Genomic DNA, 27,168 nt, shown 5'->3' with positions numbered 1-27,168 from the left:
TGCTTTATAGCACTTCGCCTGGTCTCAGGAGGCGAAGGCAAAAAGTTGCCTGGCGATAGAGTGCGAATGACTGTTAGCGACTTGGCGCCTGTGTCTGTTAGTAAATTGGCAATGTCCCTGCGGGTGGCAATGCTGGTGAAAGTCGCTAGCGTTAGCCACTTTGCTCTTTAGTAAATCTACCCCATACTGTGTGCAATTATCCTAACTATACAATTTTGCAGTTTGAAATCTAAGCTCTTCAAGGTAGAGCAACCTGAAGTCTGATGTGAGCTGTACAACAGTGGAACTACCGGGGGAGCAGGGAGTGCGAGCGGGCCAGGGCCCGCACCAGGGTCCATCCCCCTCTAGTTACAGTACTGGAGCTGTAGAATGAGTCTATTCCTTTGTAATCATTTTTATAATGTTGGTGTCTGAGTGCTATAATGAATAAATTGCAATGATGATATTATACCAAGTAAGACCTTGTTGGCACAATAAAAAATTATTGACAATGAGAACAAATGCAAAAGGGGTGTTTTACAAAAGGAAAAAGCAATATGAGAGATGTTATAACTCCTGTTTACAGGCACTTTACATCCAAGTTAAAAAACAAAATGACAAAGCAGCAGCAAAGATCGGAGGCTTTCATCCTAAGGCAACAAAATGACACAAAGTCATCCCTTAAGAGGAAACAGGATTTTACCCCTCTGCACCAGTTTCTGGCACCAATGGGGTTAATCCTCTGCAAACGGAGTTTTATATTGAGAAATGAGTGTTTCAGATTCTCTTGGGTGTTTTCAGAATTCAGATTTCATGGTATCTGGCTCACTCATCTCTATTTTGTTACACTGTATCACGGAAAATTTCAATGTAATTACCAGAACGTCTAGATCTCTTCATGATACCTGTTTTGGGCATAGGAAATATACAGAAAAAAATGGTAGTTTTACAGTTATACATATTCACACTAATCAATGACCTTAGGAGGAGCAAAATCTATACTGTTATATGCTGCCACCATGTGGATAGTTTATACATCAGCACTAAAAGCATAAGACAATAGTTTAGGAGGAGAGCAGAAACAACAACCAGACTGACTGATAATTTAAACATTTATAGGACATGTATAATAAGGTGTAAGCAGGTTTCAAGATTTATTTTATATCAATAATAAAATCCAGTGAAATTAAGATCATCACCACAAACTCTAGACCCAAAGAGAAATGTTTGTTTATGCAATCTTAGGCACCATCATGTGGACCCATGCTCCACACTGTAAAACAGGAATGAATCTCCTCTCGTTTTCTCTTGCAGTGTCTTTGTGCATTACAAACTATGTGTAACTTGTCTGTGTTTCGCAAATTTAACACTTGCCTGTGTTTTGTAAACTTAAAAGAGTGATTCACTTTTAAGTTTTTTACTTTTGGTATGTTATAGAATGTTTCATTCAAAGCAACTTTTCAATAGGTCATTTATTTTTTTATAATTTCTGAATTATTTGCCTTCTGCTTCTGACTCTTTCCAGCTTTCAAATGGGGTCACTGACCCCATCTAAAAACAAATGCTCTGTAAGGCTACGGATTTATTGTTATTGCTACTTTTTATTACTCATCTTTCTGTTCAGACCCTCCCCTATTCATATTCCACTCCTTTATTCAAATCAATGCATGGTTGCTAGGGTAATTTGGACCCTAGCAACCAGACTGTTGAAACTGCAAGCTGGAGAGCTGCTGAATAAAAAGCTAAATAACTCAAAAACCACAAATAATAAAAATAATATAATAATATTATTATAATAAATTTTCTCTCTACATCATACTTAGGGGCATATTTATCAAGGGTCGAATTTAGAGTTTATGGGAGTTTATAAAAACTCTTGAAAAGGGGGCAAAGAAGCACACCATACTTTGGCTCCTGCCTTTAAAGCATTTTATTGCAGCAGAGATGTGGCACAAGCTTTCGGGGACAACTCCTTCCTCGGGTGCATGCACCCAATATGCCCCAATATCCCCAATATCCAGAAACTGCCAAATCACAAGAAAGTCATCACCCTTAGACTCCTTTTAATCAAATAATTCAAAATGTTAAAATAGATTCCCTTGTTCTCTGTAATAATAACACAATTCTCAGCAACTTTTAAACTGATCATCAGTTTTTATTGTTTTTGCATTATTTGTTTCTTTATTCTGCCTCTTTCCACCTTTCAAATGGGGGTCGCTACCCCAGGAGCCAATCCACTATTGCTCTATGAGGCTATCATTTTTTTGTTACTTATTATCCATTGCCTTTCTATTTAGGCCCTCCTATTAATTTTCCTGACTCCACTGCTTGGTTGCTAAGGTGATTTGGACCCTAGCAACAGATAGCTTTTAATATTCCAAGCTGGAGAACTGTTGCGCAAACTGCTAAATAATTAAAAAAAACACATTTGCAAATTGTCACAGAATAGCAGTTTTAACCTCATAATAAAAGTGATTTTTAGGTTTAACAGATGTATGTATGTAAGGTGAACAATGTGTAGCTGTTTTATTTTAGAGGTTATATTCAATTAACTCTTTACACAGATTTTTACTTTGGCTATGAAGTGATGCTACAGCATTAGGGTTTCCGCATGTAACATGTCCCAGCTTGTTCTGAAGGCCTTTTGGTCACTTGCACAAAAACAGCAGGGACCTTCACTGGCTGGGTGGTCAGTACAGAGGTTGTAAACCACAGACTTTGCCAAGTGCTAATACAGTCAATTTGCTTTGCCTACATCTCATTTACACTTGGGTGTGCAGCAGCAGCACGATGCTAAGGATATTTCACTTGGAAAACTTTGGCTGTTATCTCACCTCTACACATAATCACGGCCCTGAACAACAGCCCAACCACCTTTCTAACTCTTCTCCCACTTACATGGTAAACAGGTTATAACTACACACATACAGCAATATCAGGCAAATATTGCGGTCATCCATTGTGCGGTTTTTCTAAGAGCGACTTCCGCCAGAACTTTCTTGACACTATTTTCGCCATTGACTGGAAATTGATAATGGCATCATATGTGGCGTTCAGACTGTTTACTTTGCACAACTTTTTATACACTTTTTTCGGTGAGATATGTTTTACACAGAATAATGAATAGGCCACTTAGTCTGTGAAGAATGTAGGAGAATATAAATTATAACCTTTTATCAAGGGTTTTAGTTGCCTTTTTAACATAAAAATAATTACTTCTCAGTTCATGTTACGCTTGCAAGAAATCTAATACTGCTTCATATTTACTGTATAAAAGACGGGGACAAAAGATGGATTTCCTAATATAAAATGTTTAAATGTTTAAAACAAACTTTAGCATTTGAATAGTAAACATTCTGAGTTTTTACACACTATAAACATTTTGGGTCTTTACATGCTTCTGCCAATCAAGCGACCACAACTGGTAGCTCTTTTATTTGGGTTATGAAAGTAAAAAAGTCTTTAATAGTCAGTTTAGAGTACAGGTATGAGATCTAATATCTAGAGCTCGGGACCTTGTGTTTTTGATTGGGCAGTTACTTACTAACATACTTAGATCGTAAGCTCTTTTGGGCAGGGCTCTCTTTGCCACTTATATTACTGATTGCCTTGTGTGTAATTCTGTATGTTCGGTGTATATTGTACAGCACTGTAAAACATGGCGGTGCTTTACAAATACATTTTAATAATAAAAATAACTTATTAGAAGTTTTTTTCTTGCCATCTCTGTTTCTGCCAGTTCCCGGGTTCTGATTTACAACATTGCAATAAAAGCCACCATGCCAAAAGCAAAAATACCCAACTTAATGTAATATTATAACATTTAACCATTTAAAATGTATTATAAAGAAACGGTATTGGGGATTTTCCCCCAAGTAATTCTTTGCTCTGATAAAAGAAAAGAGCAATCTAAGAGATGGTATAATTCCTATTTACAGACACTTAACAACAGCAACATCCAAAGCAACAAAAGGTGCAACCCTTTCATCCCAAAGTGGCAAACATAACACAGGGTCATCCCTTAAGAGGAAACAGGATTTAACCCCCTTTGTTCCAGACAAATCCTTTGCAAAGAAATGGAGGATGGCATATAGAGTAGTTAGTGTATTTTGGATTTCCTTGTATAATTTCAGAATTTAACTTTGCAATTCGTATTTCCTCTCACACTCTGGATTATGTTTGCGCTAAATAAACAGATTATTATTTATATATACAGTAATTATATTTATAATTTATTTTTTTTGTTCATTTTGGGTGGCATAATATGAATGTAATAGGAAAGAGCATAGGAAAAGATTTAGAGAAATTTATTTTTACAGGATGAAAGGTTATAAACAAAATGATGCTGCCTCTTGGCATTCGCTGACATGCATGAATTTGTTGGGCATGTGAAAGTCTAGCACTGTTTTTATGTATATTTATGTTTCTATACATAAACAAACAGATTAGAGACAACAAAAGGGTAGCATAAGATATTCAATAACTATTAAGGAGCATGTTACACTGCTGTATGCTGCCGCCAAGTGGAGAAAAGATAAAAGCAACAAGGGCTTTTTTATATATTTTTGAATTCATAGACTTTTCTATGGCAAGCTTTCTAGAGATGGGATTTAACTTTATAGTCTTTCAGTTATATTAGTACAGTAGCAAAGTAAACCCATTGTGGAGGGATCTGCTTGCCTTTTAGGTACTATGGTGCAGCAGTATACTCAGTATAGAAACATGTAAAATTGCAGGTAAAATAATCAATTCTTTCTGTTTAGTTAAGTGTTTTCTTATAGTACTGTTGTAATTAGCACAACACAAGTAAGTTACACGTTTCCTCTTCAAAAATTCAAGTCCTCTACATGAAAAATGTTCCCTACCTCTAGTAGCACGCATTAGATATGGTAATTACAACATAGGCACAGTATATCCTAAATAGTGATGGGCGAATTTATTCGCAGGCGCGAATTTGCAGCCAATTTCCGTGAAACCGCCGCAAAAATTAGCCAGCGTCAAAAAAAATGGACGCCAGCGTCAAAAACAAGATGGCGAATTTTTGCCGTTTCACAAATTTTGGTGGAAATTCAGAAATTTTTCGGCGAAGCGATACGCCCCAAATTCGCCCGTCACTAATCCTAAACAGGACTCATTAATAATTAACACGTGTGCTCTGCGGAAACGGCTGAACTGCACTGGTAAAATTTAATTTTATCCATAGATGTCAAGGGTTCCCACATACAAATTAGCCAGAAAATAAAAATTTAATTAGCTTCACCAAGAGGTTGTTGTTAATACAAACATGGAAATACAATAAATTTATTCAGAAACAAAAAAAATCATATGTGTTTTCTCAACAATCAGCATCTTTCCTTAAAAGTTTCCAGTGGTTTCTGGATTCCCTTTGAGAAAACAGAAAATAAAGGATAGAATATATATATTATACTGCATGTCCCTAGTGCTCACAACCCCATTGTGGTGCAGCTGGCAGCATGTGTATGTGTGAATAAAAAACTACACAACTTGTACTGGATAATGTTACACTGTTACATAGTTCATTTAGGTTAAAAAAAAGACAACTGTCCCAGTGGCATAACTTGAAATTACTGGGCCCCACAACAAATAATTTTTCAGGCCCCCATAATATCTAAAGGTTGATCTATTTTTCCAATATTTATTGAAATTTTATATAAATTTGGGCCTCATGGGGCCCCTATATCTCCTCCGCAGGGTCTGCTTCCTCTGTAGTTACACCCCTGAACTGTCCATCAAGTTCATCCTATCTGAGGGAGCCCCAGCATCACCCTAATATAATGTTCTGATATTTCTATTTACTTTACATTTACACTGTGAAGTGCAGGGGACAGGCTGGGTTTTCTTCGCTGAAACAAGTAACAGAAAAAAATACAGACCACTGAAGCAACAGCATTGTTCATTTCATAGTTTGAATCGTACCAACATGTGTTAAGCCTTGAATCCTAACAACATGTGTTAAGCCTCTGTAAGTAAAAGAGACTGTTACCTTCTGCTGGGGTGAAAACTGATATGTTGGCTCTTGGCCCAACACCTGCGCTGGTTTCCCCGCTGATGTATGCATTATAGGTGGTGAATGGTGTAAGGTTGGTAAATGTAAACCTGAGATCTTTTGTGCTGTTGTCCAGGATGTGACCTGAAAAAATATACATTACTTTATAGAGAGCAAATGCACATTTTTATTGCTGCTGGTAAATAATCTATTCGATCACCAGATATTAAAATGAAGCAGAAAAAAATATATCTGAAGAAAGAAAACAATAGGGCTGTAGTTCTTTTAACAACAACCACAAATCATATTGTAAGAGCTGATTGTACATTTAAGAATCTCTGATGCATACCTGCTGGACCATACAGCTCAACTCTGTAGCTAAATTTTCCTGTCACAATGGTGGGTGCATCCCAAATCACCGAGAAAGAGCGTGTTGTGATGTTTCCCTTGACAAGATTCTGTGGTGGATCTTCTGGGACTGAAAGGAGAAAATGGTTTCAGCAGAAGAAAGCAGAATGATGTAATATACAAATGGCAGTAATTTATGTATAATCCAAGAAAATCAATGACCTTATTGAGTATTGCAGGGTGTAAGGTTACAATGAATACACAGCAGGGGATAAATAGAGGCCATTTAGAAAATTTAAGGTTTTTCTACACCCTGAAAACTTTCCAGTGTAGGCTTCTGAAGGAGTGGGGGGATGAGATAGGTTTAAATAAACTTTTTGTCAAGTTGGGCCCAGGTTGAGAAGGGCAATTACTATTACTAGTATGCAGATATCAATAAAAGTGTGGCAAGTATAAGAGGGTAAATAAGCCAGAGAAAAACACAACTAGTTATTTGAGTGTTATGTCTTGCTAAGGGATTCCAAATGGAGTATCCTAATTCATCAGTAGATATTCCAGGGTTGGTGGACTGTATTAGATGGCAGAAATAGTGATCTTCCCTTTAAACTGGGTTTATGAAAATAGTCTCTAGGCCGCAGCACATAGAGTACCAAGATGGATGACTGTGTCTTCATATGGTGAGCACTGTAATACTACACAGATTTTCTGAACATGATTATAGTCTCCTGAGCGAAGACACTAAGGGGCAGATTTATCAAAGGTCGAGGTGAATTTTTGAATGAAAAAAATTAGATTTTCAAGCTATTTTTTGTGTACTTCGACTAAGTAATAGTCCAAATTCGATTTGAATTTGAAAAAAATTAAAGAAATTAATCATGTACTTTCTCTTTAAATATTCGAATTTGACCATTTGCCATCTAAAACCTACTAAATTGCTGTTTTAGCCTATGGGGGACCTCCTTGAACCCATTTGGAGTCAATTAGTGGATTTTGAAAAATCTACGGGTTTTTTTGGGAAACATTTTTAATTGAATTCGATTGAATGTGCTATTCCTTCGATTCGACTTTGACTTAATTGTCGTTGGTTTTTTTTCATTCGAATTTCGAAGTTGTTTCAATTCGAAATTCGACCCTTTATAAAACTGCCCCTAAGGGACAGATTTATTAAAGGTCGAGGTGAATTTTCGAATTAAAAAAATTAGAATTTCAAACTATTTTTTGTGTACTTTGACTAGGGAATAGTCCAAATTCGATTCAAATTTGAAAAGAGTTCAAAAATTAGAATATAGAAATTTATCATGTACTGTCTCTTTAAAAATTCTACTTCGACCATTTGCCATCTAAAACCTGTTGAATTGCTGTTGTAGCCTATTGGGGACCTCCTAAAACCTATTTAGAGTCAATTGGTGGACTTTGAAAAATCAAAGTTTATTTTGGGAAAAACTTTGATTAGAATTCAATCGAATTCGATATTACTTCGATTCGTACGATTCGAATTGGGCGAATACGGACCTATTCGGTCTAAACGGACCTATTCAGCCAAAAAAAACTTCGACCTAATTTCGTTGGTCTTTTTGAATTCGAATTTAAAAAATTTTCAAATTCGAAATTCGACCCTTGATAAATATGCCCCTAAATGTCCATTGTTTCTTCTTACCAGCTAAAATGCAAATTGTTTGTGGGGATGTATTTTAGAGAAACAAAGAGAAACAAAAGAGAAACAAAGGACAATTTGTCGCCTGTGGTAGCAAATTTATCATGAATGACAAAATGTCCTGTGTGCCATTACCCTAATTTAAATGGTAACGAAAAGGGTAATGTTCCCTTTAAGGCAAAAATAAACGGATGCCAAGAGATAAAGCAGCTTCTGTTGTTTTTGCAAATCTCTTCTAACTTGAACAAGCACTTCATAATCTTCTGTTATCTTATAAAGCCTAGTGTTATCAGTTCTGATAGTATTTCATTCAGTAGAGTAGACTAAAGTTATTGGAATGCAATGTTGCTGTCCATACCTTTTGCTAAAGGCTTTTCTCAGAAATTCTTATGTTTAAAGGGATCCTGTCATGGGAAAACATGTTTTTTTCAAAATGCATCAGTTAATAGTGCTACTCCTGCAGACTTCTGCACCGAAATCCATTTCTCAAAAGAGCAAACAGATTTTTTTATATTCAATTTTGAAATCTGACATGGGGCTAGACATTTTGTAAATTTCCCAGCTGCCCCTGGTCATGTGACTTGTGCCTGCACTTTAGGAGAGAAATGCTTTCTGGCAGGCTGCTGTTTTTCCTTCTCAATGTAACTGAATGTGTCTCAGTGGGACATGGGTTTTTACTATTGAGTGCTGTTCTTAGATCTACCAGGCAGCTGTTATCTTGTGTTAGGGAGCTGTTATCTGGTTACCTTCCCATTGTTCTTTTGTTTGGCTGCTGGGGGGGGAAGGGGGGGTGATATCACTCTAACTTGCAGTACAGCAGTAAAGAGTGATTGAAGTTTATCGGAGCACAAGTCACATGACTGGGGGCAGCTGGGAAATTGACAATATGTCTAGCCCCATGTCAGATTTCAAAATAGAATATAAAAAAATCAGTTTGCACTTTTGAGAAATGGATTTCAGTGCAGAATTCTGCTGGAGCAGCACTATTAACTGATTCATTTTGAAAAAAAAAATTTTTTCCCATGACAGTATCCCTTTAACATAAAAACTACCTGTTCTGTTTATAAATGTATCATGGTAATCTACACAAAAGTATTTAGAATCATCAGCGCCTTAAAGGGTTATTAATGAAAAGCAGATACAGACACAAATTAGGAGGGAGAAAATGTATAGTCCATTAAAATGTAATCAATGAAAAAGTAACACAGTGCTCCCTAAATTTACCTCCCATTTAAAACACAGGCAAACAACATTTTAAAGTGGGTGGTTTTAATCATTTAAATGTTAGTGCACGCCATAAAAATCAACAGGGTGCATTGTGGTCACGAATACATGTATTTTGCACTTTGTCCCAATTTGCAAATGAGCCCTAATACGTCATATATCAAACTTTAAATATTGTTATTAATATTCACAGTTAAATGAGCAATGTATTATTTGTATAAACAGATAATACATTTAATTAATCCAAATCATTTTTATCCCATACAAAAAGTGTTACACAACAGGTAATAGTTATAACTAGCCTAAAGTCTGCACCACAGGATCAGGTGTCCAGCAAATACTAAGCACTGGAGACAAACATTTACATAAAGTTAATATCTTACATAGACAGAACAACAATTACCAAGCTCTATCGCAATATTCAGTAGTTGCCTCCTTTATAGTCATGGCATTTTAATTTGAATATTTTGTTTTTTGAAACAAATTAAAACAAACAAAAAATTACAGAGGTATAACCCACTAACCAAATGGAGCGTTGCCCTGAACAAAATTATGAATTTTAAGCCAGTTCCAAAACCATTTTAAACAGAGCTGGGTCCTCTACTAAGACCACCAGGTGACAATCAACCGAGCTTAAGAATCCAAAATGTTTGCTGCTTACACAGTTGTACGAGACAATATATGTGTGAGGAATATGTTCTAGTCCAATAAAGATCAGACCCTCTGGGTAACCAGCATGATGCTTATTAAAGGACAAGGAATTTAAACTAAAGAAGTAGTCTATAAATGCTGTACATTATGTTTTGTGCTTCTGTACCAGCCCAAGGCAACTACAGCCCTTTAGCAGTAATGATCTGTGTCTCCAAAGATGCCCCAGTAGCTCCCCATCTTCTCTTCTGCTGGTTCACTGCACATGCTCTGTGCTGCTGTCACTTACTGAGCTTAGGGACCCACTCACAATATACAGTACACATAGAATACAAATGTCACAATATAAGGCTGATTAGTAATTAATATAGATAATTACTACATACAGCTCAGAAAACAGTGCAATTAACATCAGAATTTAATAATCAGCCCTGCAGCATCACTTATATGACAGGCCAATATCATTTTCTGCTTGATAATTTGCAACGACCCCTAAGCTTAGCTTCTCAACAGCTGCTCAGAGCCCACTGAGTATGTGAGTGTCGTAGACACTTTCCAAGATGGTGACCCCCTGTGACAAGTTTGCAGTCCTGGATCATTGCTGCTATTGACAAGCTGAAACTTTAGGCTGGTGCAATAAGTTCAGTATATAAAATATGGCATTTTTAGTCCTATTCATTTTTAAGGTTTAGTTTTCCTTTAAAATGCAGAGGCACAATGTGTCTGTCCCTGTGGACTAATGTATGGATGAACTAAACTAACAGCGGGAAACGTGAGATATATTGAGAAAAATAAGGTTCTCAACATTTCTCATGTTTTTAACTATTTAATGAATGGTATCATGATCAGGGACTCACACTTAAATTTAATTTCCAAAAATAATTGCTCTATGGTAGCTCTTCTCAAAGAAACTGTTGCATGGTCTCATTGCCTTCTTCTCAACATCTTCATTACAAATACATTTAGTCCATAAAAACTGGTTATTTGGGATATTATTAATACAATGCCGACTGTGCCCACTACAAGCATGCAGGAAGCCATGCCTAACTGTCGGCTTTCTAAATAGTTTTGTACATATTATTTTACTTTTGCTGAAGAGCGTAAGGTCCAAATAACCAAACTCATTCAACATATTTACACTACTCCATATGATCTGTCTATATAACAAATGATTGCCTATATACCAAACATATATTACAATATTGTCTATAAAACGCAATCCCTACACATATTCATTTTCCCATCTGACCATATGAATATCAAATATAGAATAATTATTTTTTAAATACAAATAAAACAGTCTACTAAAAATTCACACATTTCACATTTCAGCTGTACTAAACTTTTTAAATAATTTTTGATTTAGCTATTGTTTTGCAGCTGAATCTTTCAAAACCTCATCCCTGGTGTCATCTCAAAAGTGAATACAGAATGCAAAAAAAAACCCATTTTGCTATGTTATGTATATAAGTCATTGATAAAGACATGATCTTTACTCACCTGATTCTGGAGTCCTAACAATGGTGCTATCAATGTATCCAGGCTCACTGGTAACTGCTGAAACTTCAAACAAGTAGGTTGTGTATGGTCTTAGCTGGGCCACAATGAAGGTGATAGGTTCATTCCAGATAGAATTAAATGATGGAGAGGTAGCAGTTCTTGATACAAATGGGGAAGTGGTTGTGGACTGACCACGAGTTGATGAGGGGCTTGTTGTACTCCACAGAAAAGATTCTCTATTATCCTAAAAGATTATTAGTATTAGAGTTAGAGCACTTTAATATTAATGTGTCACTAACTTAAAAGGAACAAACAAAATGGCGGCAGAAAAAACAACACATTGGTGCTATCTTTAGACTTTTTTTAAATGAAATAAAAAAATTAAGGGACATCTTTATATAATTTGTTTCAATAGTTGTCAGAAGGTAGCTTAAGGCTTGCAAAACTGAACTTATAACTTGTGTGCATTGCTTTTCATTGTATATGACTGCAACAGGTTTTCATTAAAGTGTACCTTGTAGCATAAAACATTGTGGAAAAAGTGTTATTGAAAATGTAAGTTGTACTAGCCTATTTGTGTTGTTTATTTTGCATTTTATTTTAGTAGTTTAAATGAGCTTAACCTCATGTCACTTCCAGATACGGTGTTATGAATTTCATATATATTTCTATTTTTTTTTTTACTTTTTATGAGACTAACCAAGAAATATTAACTAATAAAAAATAGACAAAAATCTTTAAGGCCTCAGTTAAGAAGCAGAGCAGATCTCTGTACAATAAACCCAACTAAGTGAAAGGTAAACCCTGGAGCTATGAGTGCAGGGGCTGCAATGACAAAGGATCCAAATGACCAGTAGCCAGATTACATGGGTTTATGTTTATAGATTGGCAGAATCAGATCTTGTTGTGATTGGATGAGAAGCAATGAGTTAAGGTGGGGGAAAGCTGGACAGAGAGTGGAGAAAGAGAGAGATGTGATGTCAATTTAAGAAGCAGTTCACTTCCTTATCTTCTGAGCAGGTAGAAACATCCCACCCTCCCACCCTTTTTTGCATATTTTGTGAAATGTCAGGAGTTTCTTTTCTTTATTTTCTCATATTATCTATTAATAACCAAATGTGGATGTGTTCCTGCATGCACTGTTGTATTGTGGTTTCGGTTCCATTATACTGTAGAAATGTGAGAGTCTTAATGGTATCATTCATGTTAAATGAATGTCAAATGCTTGATTGATGCCTGACCCCAATCACCACTGGGATCAGGAAGGAATTTTTCCCCTCTTGAGGCATAATTGGCACTGGCTTCAGGTTGGAATTTTTGCCTTCCTCTGGATAAAACAGTGGATATATGATAATATATTTTAAGTTTAATTTGTTACAGCAGCAGTAGGACCGTGCCAGTCAGGCCCGGACTGGCAATCTGTGGGTTCTGGCAAATGCCAGAGGGGCTGCTATAAGGCCCCATAGAAAGTCAGTATTTAGTGGGCTGGTGGGGGCTGTTTGGGCCTCTATGTGGGCTGATTGGGCCTCTGTGTACCTGAAATGCCAGGGCCTATTTTAATTCTCAGTCCGGACCTGGTGCCAGTGTACTGAGCAGGTAAATTTAGAAGAGGGAGAAAGGAGGTTCTCGTCTGTGACTGCACAGTGGGTTGATTGATACAGATGCTGCTACTGTTTGTACTAGGTGACAGCCTGCTTGGATTTCCTATCATCGAGACAATGCAAATTCTGGACTGGCAGCAGGGCTGCTGTGAACTTCTCTCATGGTGGGAGATGCAGCTCCTGCTGGTAGCAGAGTTTGGGGCCATCCTCTCTGTAGCCATTTTACCCAATTTCAGGCTCCTGGTGTTTCATGAAGGTATGTAACAATGGTGATTCAGTAGGATGACTAAAACCAAAGGGTCAGTTGAGGAGTCCCCTTTTAATAAACTACACCTACACTGCTCAGTGGAACATCAGAACATCAGCAGAAAATAACATTTGCACTGACACTTCTATGCATGTTTTTCCCCATGCCAATAGTCTTTAACTCATAATCTATAGAAGAATGTTCACTACTTACATTGCATTCTGGCAATGCTCCATTCAAAATATCTTCAACCTTCACAGTGGTATCTTTTACTATTATTCCACTTCTTGCATGTTTTACACTGATCTTGAAGCTAGTTATCTTTCCATGTGGTTGCCTTGGTAAAAACCATGTAAGATTTACTGCTGAAGAATTTAATGCTTCAACTGTCAAGTTCACAACCTTTCCTGGAGCTGTAAACAAGAATAAAAAGTCAGTTACCAAATATATTTGTATTTTGCCGGTTTAAAAATAGTCATTCCTCAGTATTAAAATAATCTGATTTGCATAATGGCAGTGTTTTATTTAAAAAAAAAGTTGATCTGTATATAAAAAAAACTCTGGGTGCTTTTTTTCATAAGTCTGTATAATTTATCTTGTTTTTTTATTAAAACAAAGTTTAACTAACTCCCATCCACAAATTTAACTCATTTATCAAATAATTAGATTGAAAAACTCTGTGCAGGAAATGTCTCGATAAAATCGTACAAAAATCTCAGATTGAACGACTTTTTTGAATTTAGCGTCAGAATCGTGCAAGTTTTTCGAGTTGTCACCCAAAAACCCTGACTTTTTTGGATTATCCAGCGCAGATCATAATGTCAAGAAACATCTTAAAGGACATCTGCCATTGACTTTTACATGACCTCGACAGGATTTAGTTGGAGTACTTTCGGATTTGAATTTTTAGCAGCTTTGGGGTGTAATTAATCTCTAAAAATTCGAGTTTTTTTTCCTCTAAAATTTTGAGCTTCCTCCAAAAAACTCAACCAGAAAAAAGGCTTTGAGGCTTCAAAATCTTAATGAACTTGTCAAAATACATTGAAATGTAAGTAAGTGATAGTAAGTTAAATTGTATAATAATCTTGCAACCTACACCTGCTTACCTAGTACATTTTTTATACTTTTGTGGCTTTTTATATAACTTTATATGAATGGCTACACAACATACTAAATACTTTGTGATGGGCTGTATAAAAAGATTAGCAGAAAAGTGTTATTTCTGTAACATTTTTTGTATGATTTACAAAAGGTCCAGTATGTTTCCCTTCTCTTGTCAGTAAAAATTAAATCCTTCCTGAAGCCTCTAGCCAGCACTGTGTCAAGGGACTCCTTAGCACTTTTCTTAGTGTATGACCAATAGATAAAACATGGTCCCTAAATAACGATCCCAGGAGAGAGAAAGAATGTGAATATCTAGAAAACCTTCAGACATTATAGGACCAAGGATTTCATCACGTTCATGATAAATCAGACACTTATGAGGGGGAATGTAATATCGGTCGCTAATGGAAAAATCATTCACAATTCATTCACAATGCAAATAAATGTTCACAAACCAAACAATTTTGCCTTTGTGAACACTTTGCCCTTCACGTGACAGTAAAATAGTGATTGCAAATTTAGTGTGCAGTGTATGTAATAAAACTTCTTAATGAAAACGTTGTTACATTTGCTCCAAAAGTTCACACCACCTTCAAGCATGTCTTAAAAGTTTGCAAATCATAATTTGCATCGTACGATCCCTGCAAAAAAGCAACTTTTTCGGTTTATCAACCAAAAACCCTCTAGTTTTTGCTGCAAAAACTAAATTTTTCGGATAATCGCCCGAAAACCCTAAATCTCTCAGATTATCCAGTGCAGATCACAATGTCAAGAAATAACTTCAGGAACACGTGCCACTGACTTCTACATGACATGACAGGTTTGAGATGGTGGTCTAGTTGTTGAGAAATGTTTCCATAAGGTCTTATGGCAACAATTTGAAGTATTCTATACATGGAATATGGGAAGCATCTATGGATGCATATTACTTTATTTCCCCACACAATTCTGATTCTGCTCTCAGTTAAGGCTGTTTTGCAAGTTACATATCATGTGCCTTATCAGTACAGAAATTAATCTTTCTGTCAAAGCAAATATTATAAAGTAGCCAAATATAATAAATTCTTGTAGTGAAGAAATGAAGATATGCAGCTGGCTCAAATCAAATTTAACAGATAAATAAAGATACAAGACCAAAATTCTAAGGCTTCAACTGGTGTAAAGAGAATGTGGCTGTGTTTTATTCCACACATGTTATCCTGTCTGGTAGGAAATGCTGTCAAAATGACGGCATTTGCCATTCTATCAAACCAATGTATCCGATAACCCCATGCCCACAAGAAAATATATGATATTCACTGTGTCTGAAATACTTCATAGCCATACATAATGATGGAACACATATCACATCACAAAGAAATGCTAAATACATATTATTAAATTAATTACATATATGATTAACACTTGCAAAGTGTTTAACTATGGGGTGAACAATGAACCAATTCACACTCAGACTACTATACACTATATTCTGACAACACTTTATTAAAGTAGATTGGAGAAAAAAAACTTGTAGCACCACTGACTTTAAGGAAACACATGGGACATTATTTCACCCACTCTAGTTGCTTGGGCGGTAAAATGTCTAAAAATAATTTTGTATTGGAAATAATGTAAAAACAGTAATCAATTTGTTTTTGAATGTTTTTTTGCATGATTTATGTTCATTCCAATACAACAGTATTTTTGACTAATGTGTTTTTACCACAAGTCCATCGCTAGGTAAATTTGCAGCCATTGTTACTGAATGATTTCTAAGTTCAAAATAACAATTGTATCTCAACTTTGGTGGGGGGGGGCAAAGATTGTGAATTCAAATTCAAGCTTCCAAAACACAATTAATATAGATTACTTATGCACAGAAAACCCAAAAACTCAGATATAAAAATAGTGCATTAAAAAGCTGTCAGGGGTATGTAGAAGTCTGTGGGAGTTGCATTAGCAAAATTCAGGCCAATTTTGGAAATGTATGTTCTTAAGGCAATGCCAAATGTATTGGTGTGCTTCTTCCCTGCTGTAAATTGAATATGGTGACTGGTCTGGAAGCAGCCTGAGGATTTAAATGTACCCTAATGAAGTAAGTGGTGTGCCGAAGAATTGTATATTGATATAAGTAAAATCTAATGTCACTGCACTTTTTAACGTCTTACCAATAAACAAATTAAAGGTTTATTTGTTATAAGAACCCATTGAAGATTTTTGAAGTTTTTTTCATATTGAAAAGGAACTTGAGTAATAAATGAAATTAATATATTATAGTAGAAAGCTATATAGGGTTCATACTGAACCTTAATTTCTTGTTCTCTAAAGACGCAAAGATCCGATCGTTTGGCGACATCACCAAACAAGCAGATCTTTCCCCGATATGCCATTCACGAGCATGGCTATATCGGGGGTAATCTGAATATTCGGCCGTATGTCCGAACGATCCGATTATGATGCGCAATGGGCTCCGGCGGGACTGTCAGGACAAAATCAAACCTGTCCGATCGACCAAACGACCGATCTCCGCCGGATGAAAGATGTCGGCACTCTCCACACACGATCCGAAAATTTTTACGAATCCTAGATTCATACGATAGGATCTGTGTGTCTATGGCCAGCTTAAGGCTAAGATGACTTAAACCCCAGAAAGTGTTCATAAAAACAAATGTACTTACCACTTTCTGCAGTCTGAAATAGAAAAGATTCACTGTATGATCCAATGCCAGCACTGTTTTCTGCAGCCACCTGTAGGAAATAATAAAAAAAAGATAATCGTCACTCTTTTAGAGCCTTACATAGATTTGCTGTTGAAGTTATGTCTCCAAAGCTTAAGCTACATTGAATTGCTAATATTTTACTTATTGACATTGTTCTTTTAAGGCTTCAAATATATATAACCAGAGGTTAGTAGGGGGAGGTGATTGCTTAAAATTACACACCCAAATTTACCCAACTTGTCAAATCAAGAATCACTTGCTCTATTAATCTCCTTCTTACCCTGTCCCCAATTATCCTATTCTGAATCCCAAAATGTGATACATTAATTTTCCGACACTCTACTATTTGCACAGCTTAAAGTATAACAATACCTTTCTGCTTTCTTCACTTAAAGCCAATGACCAGTGAACTAGTCGTTTTCATAATTTAGATGAGTGTCTTACTATGAATATAAACAGCACCACTATGCTACCACCAAGAGGGGTATTCATCAAAGGTTGAATTTTCGAGTTTTTATACCTTGAATGAACTTGAATGAACTCACAACTCAAATGGTTTCTAATCTAAGAAAAAACTTCAATCAGCAAGTTTGGGGTTAACAACCTGAAAACTCGAATTAATCGAGTTTTCAGCGAGAAAAAGCCCTCTGAAAAATACTCATGAATGTTATTAAAGGGATTCTGTCATGATTTGCATGGTGTATTTTTTATTTCTAAATTACACTGTTTACACTGCAAATAATTCACTCTACCATGTAAAATTTAATTCCTTAACCAATAAGTGTCATTTTTTTAAGTTGAAATATTGGTGTGTAGGCAGCCATCTCAGGTCATTTTGCTTTCAGAAAGAGCCAGAAATGCTTTCCGACAGGCTTTTGTTTCTCCTACTCAATGTAACTGTAACTGTAAAGGTATCGCAGTGGGACATGGATTTTTACTATTAAGTGCTGTTATTATATCTAGCAGGGAGCTGCTACCTGCTTATCGTCCCATTGTTCTGCTGATGGATGAGGGGGGGTGATATCACTCCAACTTGCAGTGCAGCAGTAAAAAGGGACTAAAGTTTATCAGAGCACAAGTCACAGGAATGGTGGCAACTGGGAAACTTGTATATAATATGTCTAGCTCCATGTCAGATTTCAAAATTAAATATGAAAAAATCAGTTTGCTCTTTTGAAAAACTGCTGGAGCAGCACTATTAACTAGTACTTTTTGAAAAATACATGTTTTCCCATGACAGTATGCCTTTAACATCTTCAAATGGTTCAAGGGACCTCTGCCACTGACTCCTGACGTGACTTCGACAGGTTTTATATGGTGTATTTTTGGATTCTAGCTTTTTCCAGGGTCAGGGTAAATTTTGAGGAACACACAACTCGAACCTTAATAAATCTGCCCCTAAATCTAAATACCAACAACAAAAATTAAGAATATGACTGGAAATACTATTTATTTCTGTCATGTACATGTAGATTTTTTTCTTTGCATGAGAAGTCATGTTTTTCATTGTACAATGCTTATCAGTATTAGAGATGTGTAAAATTGTGTACAAGTACAGGTACTGTTTTATTATTACAGAGAAAAAGGAAATCATTTTTGATTTGATTGACGGCCTTCCTGTAATTAGGAGCTTTCTGGATTTCCAGATAATGTATCCCATACCTGTATTAGTATAAAAAGTATAAAACATATAAACACATTTTTAACAAGCATATTATTAGTAATTAGTACGAGTATTTCTAGTATACTAACCAATTTGATGGCTACATCAGAAGAAGGCATTTCAAGGATTTTAATGAAATATATGTACACTGTAGGTTCACTAAAAATGTAGGCCGTTTTATTGCCAAAAGTAGAAGGTGTACATCACAGGCTAAGAAATGGAATGTTTCTGAGAATTGTCTGCTAGGTGCTTATCTACATCAGAAAGGCCTAGGAATCCAACAACACAAAATTGGCAGACAAAAGTGTATATAATCCAGAGAGATTTTCCAGTTTATTTCTCTAGGCACATGAAGTATATTTTCAGTTTTTACTAGCTATTTGCATGGTTACATGTCCACAGGACAGTTAACAGTTGAAAAAACCTTTCATTTTTAGAATTGATGCTAGTAAAACTAGAAGTCTTTGAATACACTGATTAACGGAAGAAAAATACAAAAGGAGATATTAAGGGGATTATTTATCAAAGGTTGAGTTTGTGAGGTGTGTGAGTTTTTTTCTACTTTGAATAAACTCACAACTCGAATGTTAGCTTATTAATGGAAAAAACCCAAATTTAAACACCCCAATTAATGCAATCAGGGAAAAAACTTGAATATCTCAAATTTCAAAAAAAAAAGCTTGCCACCTTTTGTGGAAATAATACAGTTTTCCCTATTAAAAACATAATTTTATCAGCAAGGTTGCAACCCTAATCCCAAAAGTCAGGCACATATTATAAAATATGTGCAGGCTTCCTTCACTTGTGTATTGGTCTTTAGGCACCTAAAGAATTCCAATTGATTGAGTTGGCTCTATTGTTATGCCTGCCATAGATGTTGAGATTTTTAAAAGATTCGAACATCATCGTGAGACCACGATTATCTCAGAACGATCGTACGATCGTAAGAATTGTCCATCAACTAAAAAGACCAATTTGCCAGGAAAACAAAGGGGAGCTGCCTGCTTGGCCCTGCAAACATAGATAGATTGCACTGGGACCGACAAAGATTTTTTAACCTGGCCAATAATTTCCTGACAGATGTCGGCCAAAAAATCTTAAAATGTTCGAATCCCACTAACCACACTATAATTTCGAAGGATTGGTCGGACTTCGCTAAAATCGGTCGTTCGGCAAGAGAAATCTTTGCGTCTTTGGGGACCTTATGTTTTCAGTTGAACAACAGATTTAACTTTTTAAGGCCCCAGTATACCTATAGGAGGGATAGGGAAAGATTTACCTTCAAAAGTTATGAGGGCTCATTTACTCCATGTGTTAAATTCTTGCACAGAAATCTGTGTTCACCATGTTAATACAGTGATGCCTGCTTTGCCACTAAAGTATTGATGAGGGGCAGACATATACAAACCTATACAAATCTGCCTGCTTTTTTTCTTGGCCTCTGATCAACAAAAAATGTATGATATAAAAATAGATGCCACATAACAATAGCTTTCTGGATTTCACATACAGTAGAACCCAGATTTTACATTTTACCAGAGATCAAACTGTGTACATTTTGGAAAACATTTAATCCAGGAAAGAAAAAATGCAGCTTGCTTGAATAGGGCCACGACAAAATGGGATCAATTCAAGCAAAAAGTAAAACTATAGTTCAGTGAGCCATTCACATTATGGCATCACAGTTACAGCTTTTTTTCTTTAGTCTTGCAGTGTAAATTAAAATGCAGTATAATTATCTGTATAAAACATCTTATCTGTTTATATGCATTATAATATATACCATTTTTGTAGGATTAATGGGACATTTAATGGGATCTAAGCCTTCACATAGCAGTGTTGCTCCACCCAAATGTTGTAAAATAGTGATATGCACACCAGTCTGAAACCTGAGGGTTTACTCATGGGTCGGAGGTTTTGGGCCAGCAAAACACTACTTGGTGGGACGAATACTCCTCATTCAACTGTCTTCTGGTTGTTTATTTAGATAATCATGCCTGCCCCTTCCCACCTCCCTTCTAGAGATTTCAAAGGTTCACAGGTTGGGCATGGCTATACAAATAATCATGGCTTACCAAGCCAGGGGCTGGGTTAGGGATGGGAAAAGTGGGATATCTGGGCTGATATTTTGTCAACGCACATTTCAGTACTGCACAACTACAGCTTCTAATTCCAGTATTTTATAAATGGTTAAATCTGAACCATTGATAGAACCATTGATAGAACGATTCAGCAAAACTGTAGATTAACACTTTTAAGAATTCCTCCAGAGCCAGCAGCCTACTCTGTTTATACCTGAGTGTCTATTGTTGGTTTGTAACTATGACCCCACTAATTAGAACTATATTTGCCATTCTGAAGTTTGATTATGGCTAGACATCAAATAATTAATGCATTGACAGATCCTCTTTGCCACATAGCAGTACTAAAGTTTCAATCAGCTGCTCTTTCCTAGCCCACTTATCAACGCATTCGCCAACAAAAAACACAGGTCACACAATCATAATTCTAAAGAAGGCTCTCACCTACTGCATTTGACACATGTAAACTTGTTTAATAGACTTCATCTAATGGATAATCTCGTGTTTTAATTGTAGTAAAACAGGAAATCAGATGGCAAAAATCCACTTCTATCTAGATATCTATCTGTCTGTCTGGCTGTCTGTCTATCTATCATATATCTATGATATTATATTAGTAAAATACATCCTACGCGTCTCAATCACCATATAAACAAATGTAGCAGTTCTTGATCTCATTAATGAACTACCAGCAGATTATACTTTAGCAGTTGTACAGTTCATATCCTGTATATTTTATGCCATAATGCAGGGAATAGCATGCTTTTTGGAAAAGAGCTAAAACTTAGTTTGGCTCCACGCCTAGAACAGGGCCAAGACCAAAAGACATATCAAACCAGCTTCAAATTAAAATACTGAGAAATCTGTAGTGGGTAACCACTCTACTATAACGGAGCCCAGTCCCAGGAAGGCTAAAAAATAACACTCTAAAGTATTCCTACTGAATGTGCAACATGTTAAAAAAGCACAATATTTCAGGGGCATACAACCTAAACTGCTTTCTATATACTTTGCGTTAAAAAATATGGGCATTAACTGGTACACAAATTAAACCCTTAAAACACCTGGAAAGCCTAATTACCTGGGGGGGTGCAAAAATATCTGGCACCCCTCCAATTGTTGGCTTGGGCCAGTGCTCCCTTTCAGAAAAAACTGCACTGGCCTGGGGAACTTTTCTAAAGAAACTCTACCATCTTACCTCTCTCTAACAGGTGTCTCTTGTGAAGAATAGTCTTGTGCATGTGCAGTAGTGTAAAACTAGAATATTGTACTCCATTGTGCATGCTCATGTAACAGAAGGATGACTAGGAGGAACAGGAAATATGGTGGTGTATCCCTGGCCCAGCAGAAACACTTGAATTCGCTGGGCGTGCCTAACATTTAGCACCCCCAGTGAGTTTGGCTTTCCTTGCCACTTATTCAGTCATTCTTAATACTTAATGATTTGTTGAGTCTGTTCCTCAAAGTGCTTGAAATCATGTTTGTCTGTACTAGGTGCTTATTTGCTGCATTTAGCAGACAAGATATCTGATTAGCAGAGGCAGAACGGCCACTTACAAATTACAATCCTCTAGCCATAAAGATCTGCTACTGAGTATCAACACTATACTGCATTAGGTACCAATACAGTTGCAACTAGTATAAATGCCACTAAGAGCTGGATTATGTCATAAACATTTTCTTTTGATGCTTTTTTCTGGAGGTTAGTCACAAAATCAGATTATACAGGTATAGGACCTGTTATCCAGAATGCTCGGGACCTGGGGTTTTCCGGATAAGGGGTCTTTCTGTAATTTGGATCTCCAAACCTTGTCTACTAAAACATAATTTAAACATTAAATAAACCCAATAGGATTGCTTTGCTTCCAATAAGGATTAATTATATCTTAGTTGGGATCAAGTACAAGGTACTGTTTTATTAGTACAGAGAAAAAGGAAATACATTTTAAAAATGTGAATTATTTGATTATAATGGAGTCTATGGGAGAAAGCCATTCTGTAATTCGGAGCTTTCTGGATATCGGGTTTCCGGATAACGGATCCTATACCTGTACCAAAATTCCACCACCTTAGTTGTCCAAGCAAAAAAAACATTTGACCAGGCACATAATTTGTGTACTAAATGCAATGCTCCATCAATTGTTTTTGGAGACCATTGAACACTGGAAGTGACATCTCCCCCATTAGTAACAAGATGCAAGGTGCAATGCTAGGAACCTGCAGAGAAATCCTCTGACACTGCCAAAGCATTGATGCTTTTAGCTGCATATAATGATTCATATATTGAAGGTGAATTCACTTTTAAAAGACTAATGTATTCATATAATGTGCTATAATTAGATCTCGACTTAGCAGGAAGCTAATGCAATGAATATGTCTGCTACACCAGCATCAGCAAGCAAAGTCCAGTACATGACAATTGTATAGATATAAGCACCTTTGCAGTAAACGACAAAGCATACTGTAGGGTATATATAAATATTAAATGTTATTCATTTGCAGACTGCATATCAGGCAGAATATGTATTATCAGTAGAATGCTAAATATAATACAGTTAACACAAACATTTTATGTTGGTCATCACTATGTGAAACACAGTCAAATAAATAATGAAAACATCCCGAAGACTAAAATAAATTAATCATTTACCTTTATTTCATATGTTGTTCCAGGGGTCAAGCTTGTCAAAAGAACTTCCAGACTGTCAGGTTTTGTTGCTGCTTGGGTATAAATGGACTGCATCCATGGACAAACTTCTCTGAAAATGACATAGTAGGCTAGGATCTTCCCATTTGGGTTTCGTGGTACATTCCAGGAAAGGAGAATTCCTGCAGAGCCAACTCTTTCTCCAGCTAAAGATACTGGAGGTCCAGGAACTAAAATAACAAAAAGGGCCATGTACTTACTATAATAGGTTAGAAGAACTGAATGAAACTTTTCACTGCACCCTCTTCATTACATTTTTGCCATTAGCTTTTTGAAAACAAGAAAAAAAATCAAAGCTAGCTGTGTTTAACACGATTTTTGTCTCCCAACCGCAGAATTACAAGAAATGATTGAATACTTTTAGAAACGCGAGAAACATTCTTTAAGAGGAATGCAAAAAATTTAATATTCTAAACAATGTACAAATGCTTCAGTATCTGTTTGTTTCTAGCAATTATGAGGGTGTTGCCTCATGTTAAATAAGTTTGTCAGTTTAAACACAAACAATATGATATACCTGTTAATGGTGCAATGGATCAGAATATAAACAAGAGATTAATCTTGTTATTTTTTCATAATTATTGGAAACATCGTGGACATTTAGGGAAATTAAGTTTAACAAATACAGTATCTTATTACAATCTGAGTTACAAAATTCTCCTCCCCAAAGACTCATACTGACACTCCTCATACTGTAACTTGCTCACGTGACCCATCATTAGGAGATAGCATCTTAATTTAATGGTGTAATGTAATGCATCAAATTAAAATATCCCAGTATTTGTCACTGAAGCTTTCAAAAGCTTTGGAGGTAGGATGTATTTTGCCACAATAAAAATACCCAAACACTTATGAATAACAATAACACATTAGCAGCTGCGCTTTTAAGCTAGGTTCAGTTTACGGTATATTTAAAAGTTACAGTTATCCAGAGGAAGCATTTTAGCACACGTTTTCATTATACCAAGAAAAAAACATTTATATATATATATATATATATATATATATATATATATATATATATATATATATATATATATATATATATATATATATATATATATATAAATTTCACTGCACATAGTGGAATACAATCAATCATTAACTGTACTGTATGCTGCTAAGCTGTGGTAATGCAAGTTGCACATGTTTCTAAGCAGTCAAAATATCTGACTTAATACTGTGTGTGTTGAACTACAGTACCTGAACAAACCGGCATTACACGAGGCCTTCATAGAATGCATTTTATACGTGTGTGAGTGCAGGTAGTTTTGTGTGTGTAGTTTAAGAATAAGCCAACTTTGCACAAACATATATTCAATGAAAGCAGAAATAAACTTACTGGTCTCATTGGTAACCACCGATCTGCTGACAGGTGAACTTAAGGCTGAAGCTGACACAGAAGGAACTGTGACAGTGAAGGCTGTACCAGGAGCAAGGCTGGATACATCTGCCTGAAATGTCAGATAGATACGCATTAAATGAAGTATTAGGTGAAACGCACAGTCAAGCACCACTCCTTGCTGGGAACCTTTTCCACTTTGGTATTTTGCACAGTATCACAGATTCCTAGCAAAACAATCTGCTCCTGTACAGCACTTCTACTATGATGGATAGATTTAGGCAAAAAAAAAAATCTTACAGCTGAAAATATTCCCCTTTTCAAATGTATCCAAGAAAGAGCAGATAAACATTACCTGGCATTCACACAAAAATGAATACTCTTTGCTGCACAGCTCTATGTTCTCATTTAAAAACAATGAAAGAAAAAGTGTGATCTGTATCGGTTAGTTTAAACAGCATACCTGTATGTCTGCAGCTCTCCACAGAAGCAGAAGAAAAACAACAGGAAAGGTAATCATTATTTTACTTTTCATAAAGTGGAAGAATTGTTCCTATGTCTTTTTGATGGCTTTACAGGGAAATGTTGCTTGCATTAATGATTTAAAGCTAGGACTGCCTGCACAGTGCACAATTAATGAGCCTGTATTACTCAATAGCACACCCATTCCTTTGTTAAACTATTCATGAACTCCTGGGTGACTGGCTGAAGGATCATGATAGACTTTAAAAAAAAAAAAAAAAGAAAATAAATAATTGTTGTTAAGGTAACAAGCTCCTCACGTTGAAATTTCTCTTACAGATTTAGCATAGGTAATTTTGTATGCATTCTGCATTAAAAGCATGATAAGCCAGCTTCATGGTTGGTCAGCTCTGCAAAGAATGTTCCAATGAGCTCAGAGTATAAACAAAAGTTGCCCATCCACGTACTATAATGAAAAAATACCTGATACTCCCCTCCTCCGAGATCTCTGACAGTAACAAAGCCATGTGGAGGAAAAATATCCACTTGATATGTTTCCACCTGCCCGGATGGTTGCGTCCTGGACAGTGAAAAGGACTTTGATGAAATATTGAACTTCTCGTGGCTGCTCAGGCTCTGTGTTTAAATAAAATCAAGAAAATGTTTTTGTGCATTACTTTGTTAAAAAGATTATTTTTGTTACAGAAATAAAATGAATAATGATATGTTATTTTGCTTTTTTATTGAAACATTCTATCTTGGTTTTGATTAAAAAATTTAAAAAATTCAAAAATGAGCTTCTTTTGCTAGCACCAAACACATCCTGCTATAGCCTGGCTAAGCTTCCTCACACTTAGAAATTATAAACATGATTCTGTTAATATAATCTTAGTGCATTGTATGACTTGATGATTTATTACAGAAATGACTATTACAAGGCATGCTTAAGTATTAAGCCGTTTTAATTACTTGATAACTGACTATAAAAAAGTTACATAAAATCCTTACACATCGCTACTGTAAAAAAAATGCACAGTGAGAAAACACAACTGCTATAGTATTAGCAAACTATTAGTACATTTTGCATTGAACTGTTACAAAAATTATACTTTAGGGTGGTGGGTGAAAGGGGGTTAGGCTTCCATTGACATGCTATGCTAAAAATATCTTACTTATTCCTTAAAAACACTTTGTTTATGCTTAAACTATAATATACTCATTCTTGTTTATACAGTATAATTTATATTATGGTTTTAATGCTGCCTGCATATATAAATAGCTACAAGTATGGGATCACAAATCCAATATCCAGAAAGCCCATTGTTTCTCTGTATTAACAATATAATACCTTGATGGTAACTAAGTTGTATAAATCTACATTCATTCCAAAATAATAGTATTGGGTTTATGTAATGTTTTTACTAGCCTCAAAGTATGGTGATCCAAATTACAGAATAAAACCCTAGAACAGGCCCCAAGCATTCTGCAAAAGAGATCCCATACCTATATCGGCTACTTTGTACAGCACTATGCTAAACGCCACATCTTGCATCTGATTTTTAATCCACTGCAAGATACAGAGGTAGACTTCAAAAGTTGTTGCTTCAGGTGCAGCAGGTAAATGCATTTAAAACAAGTAAATGACTTAAGGTCCAAAGTTGGTCATGGTCAGTCTTATCAGGGGCCAATTGGCTTGACTTTATATTTTTGGGGTTTGTTTCGATATTGGAGTGCCCAGAGGAAACCCTTATATGCATGAGGAGAACATGTAAACAGGGTAGAACTAGCCTAAAGTACTAAACTATGAGAACGTCTGTTGTTTCTCTCCCTTCCAGCAGGGTGCAGTATTATGTGAACATATCACAAAATGTATGGGTAAATAAAGAATGACAACATTGT

At 35.9% G+C, this 27,168-nt stretch overlaps 1 protein-coding gene across 1 annotated transcript in view; it reads right to left on the bottom strand.

Annotated features, from left to right (window-relative positions):
• LOC108710247 (phosphatidylinositol phosphatase PTPRQ-like) overlaps positions 1-23,687 on the bottom strand; it is a 118,983-nt gene extending 95,296 nt beyond the window's left edge. The window contains exons 1-6 of the mRNA XM_041586283.1: positions 23,409-23,687; positions 16,973-17,042; positions 13,422-13,621; positions 11,361-11,604; positions 6,336-6,464; positions 5,984-6,130 (exon numbers count right to left, since the gene is read on the bottom strand). Of these exons, the coding sequence (XP_041442217.1) occupies positions 5,984-6,130; positions 6,336-6,464; positions 11,361-11,604; positions 13,422-13,621; positions 16,973-17,042; positions 23,409-23,657 (1,039 nt within the window). The 5' untranslated portion in view covers positions 23,658-23,687. The remainder of the gene's footprint in view (positions 1-5,983; positions 6,131-6,335; positions 6,465-11,360; positions 11,605-13,421; positions 13,622-16,972; positions 17,043-23,408) is intronic.
• Positions 23,688-27,168: the final 3,481 nt, after the last annotated feature.

This window comes from Xenopus laevis, chromosome 3L, assembly GCF_017654675.1.
Source record: "Xenopus laevis strain J_2021 chromosome 3L, Xenopus_laevis_v10.1, whole genome shotgun sequence".
Classification (NCBI taxonomy): domain Eukaryota; kingdom Metazoa; phylum Chordata; class Amphibia; order Anura; family Pipidae; genus Xenopus; species Xenopus laevis.
The sequence above is the reverse complement of the archived record's forward strand: the minus strand, read 5'-3'. Positions and strand labels throughout refer to the sequence as shown.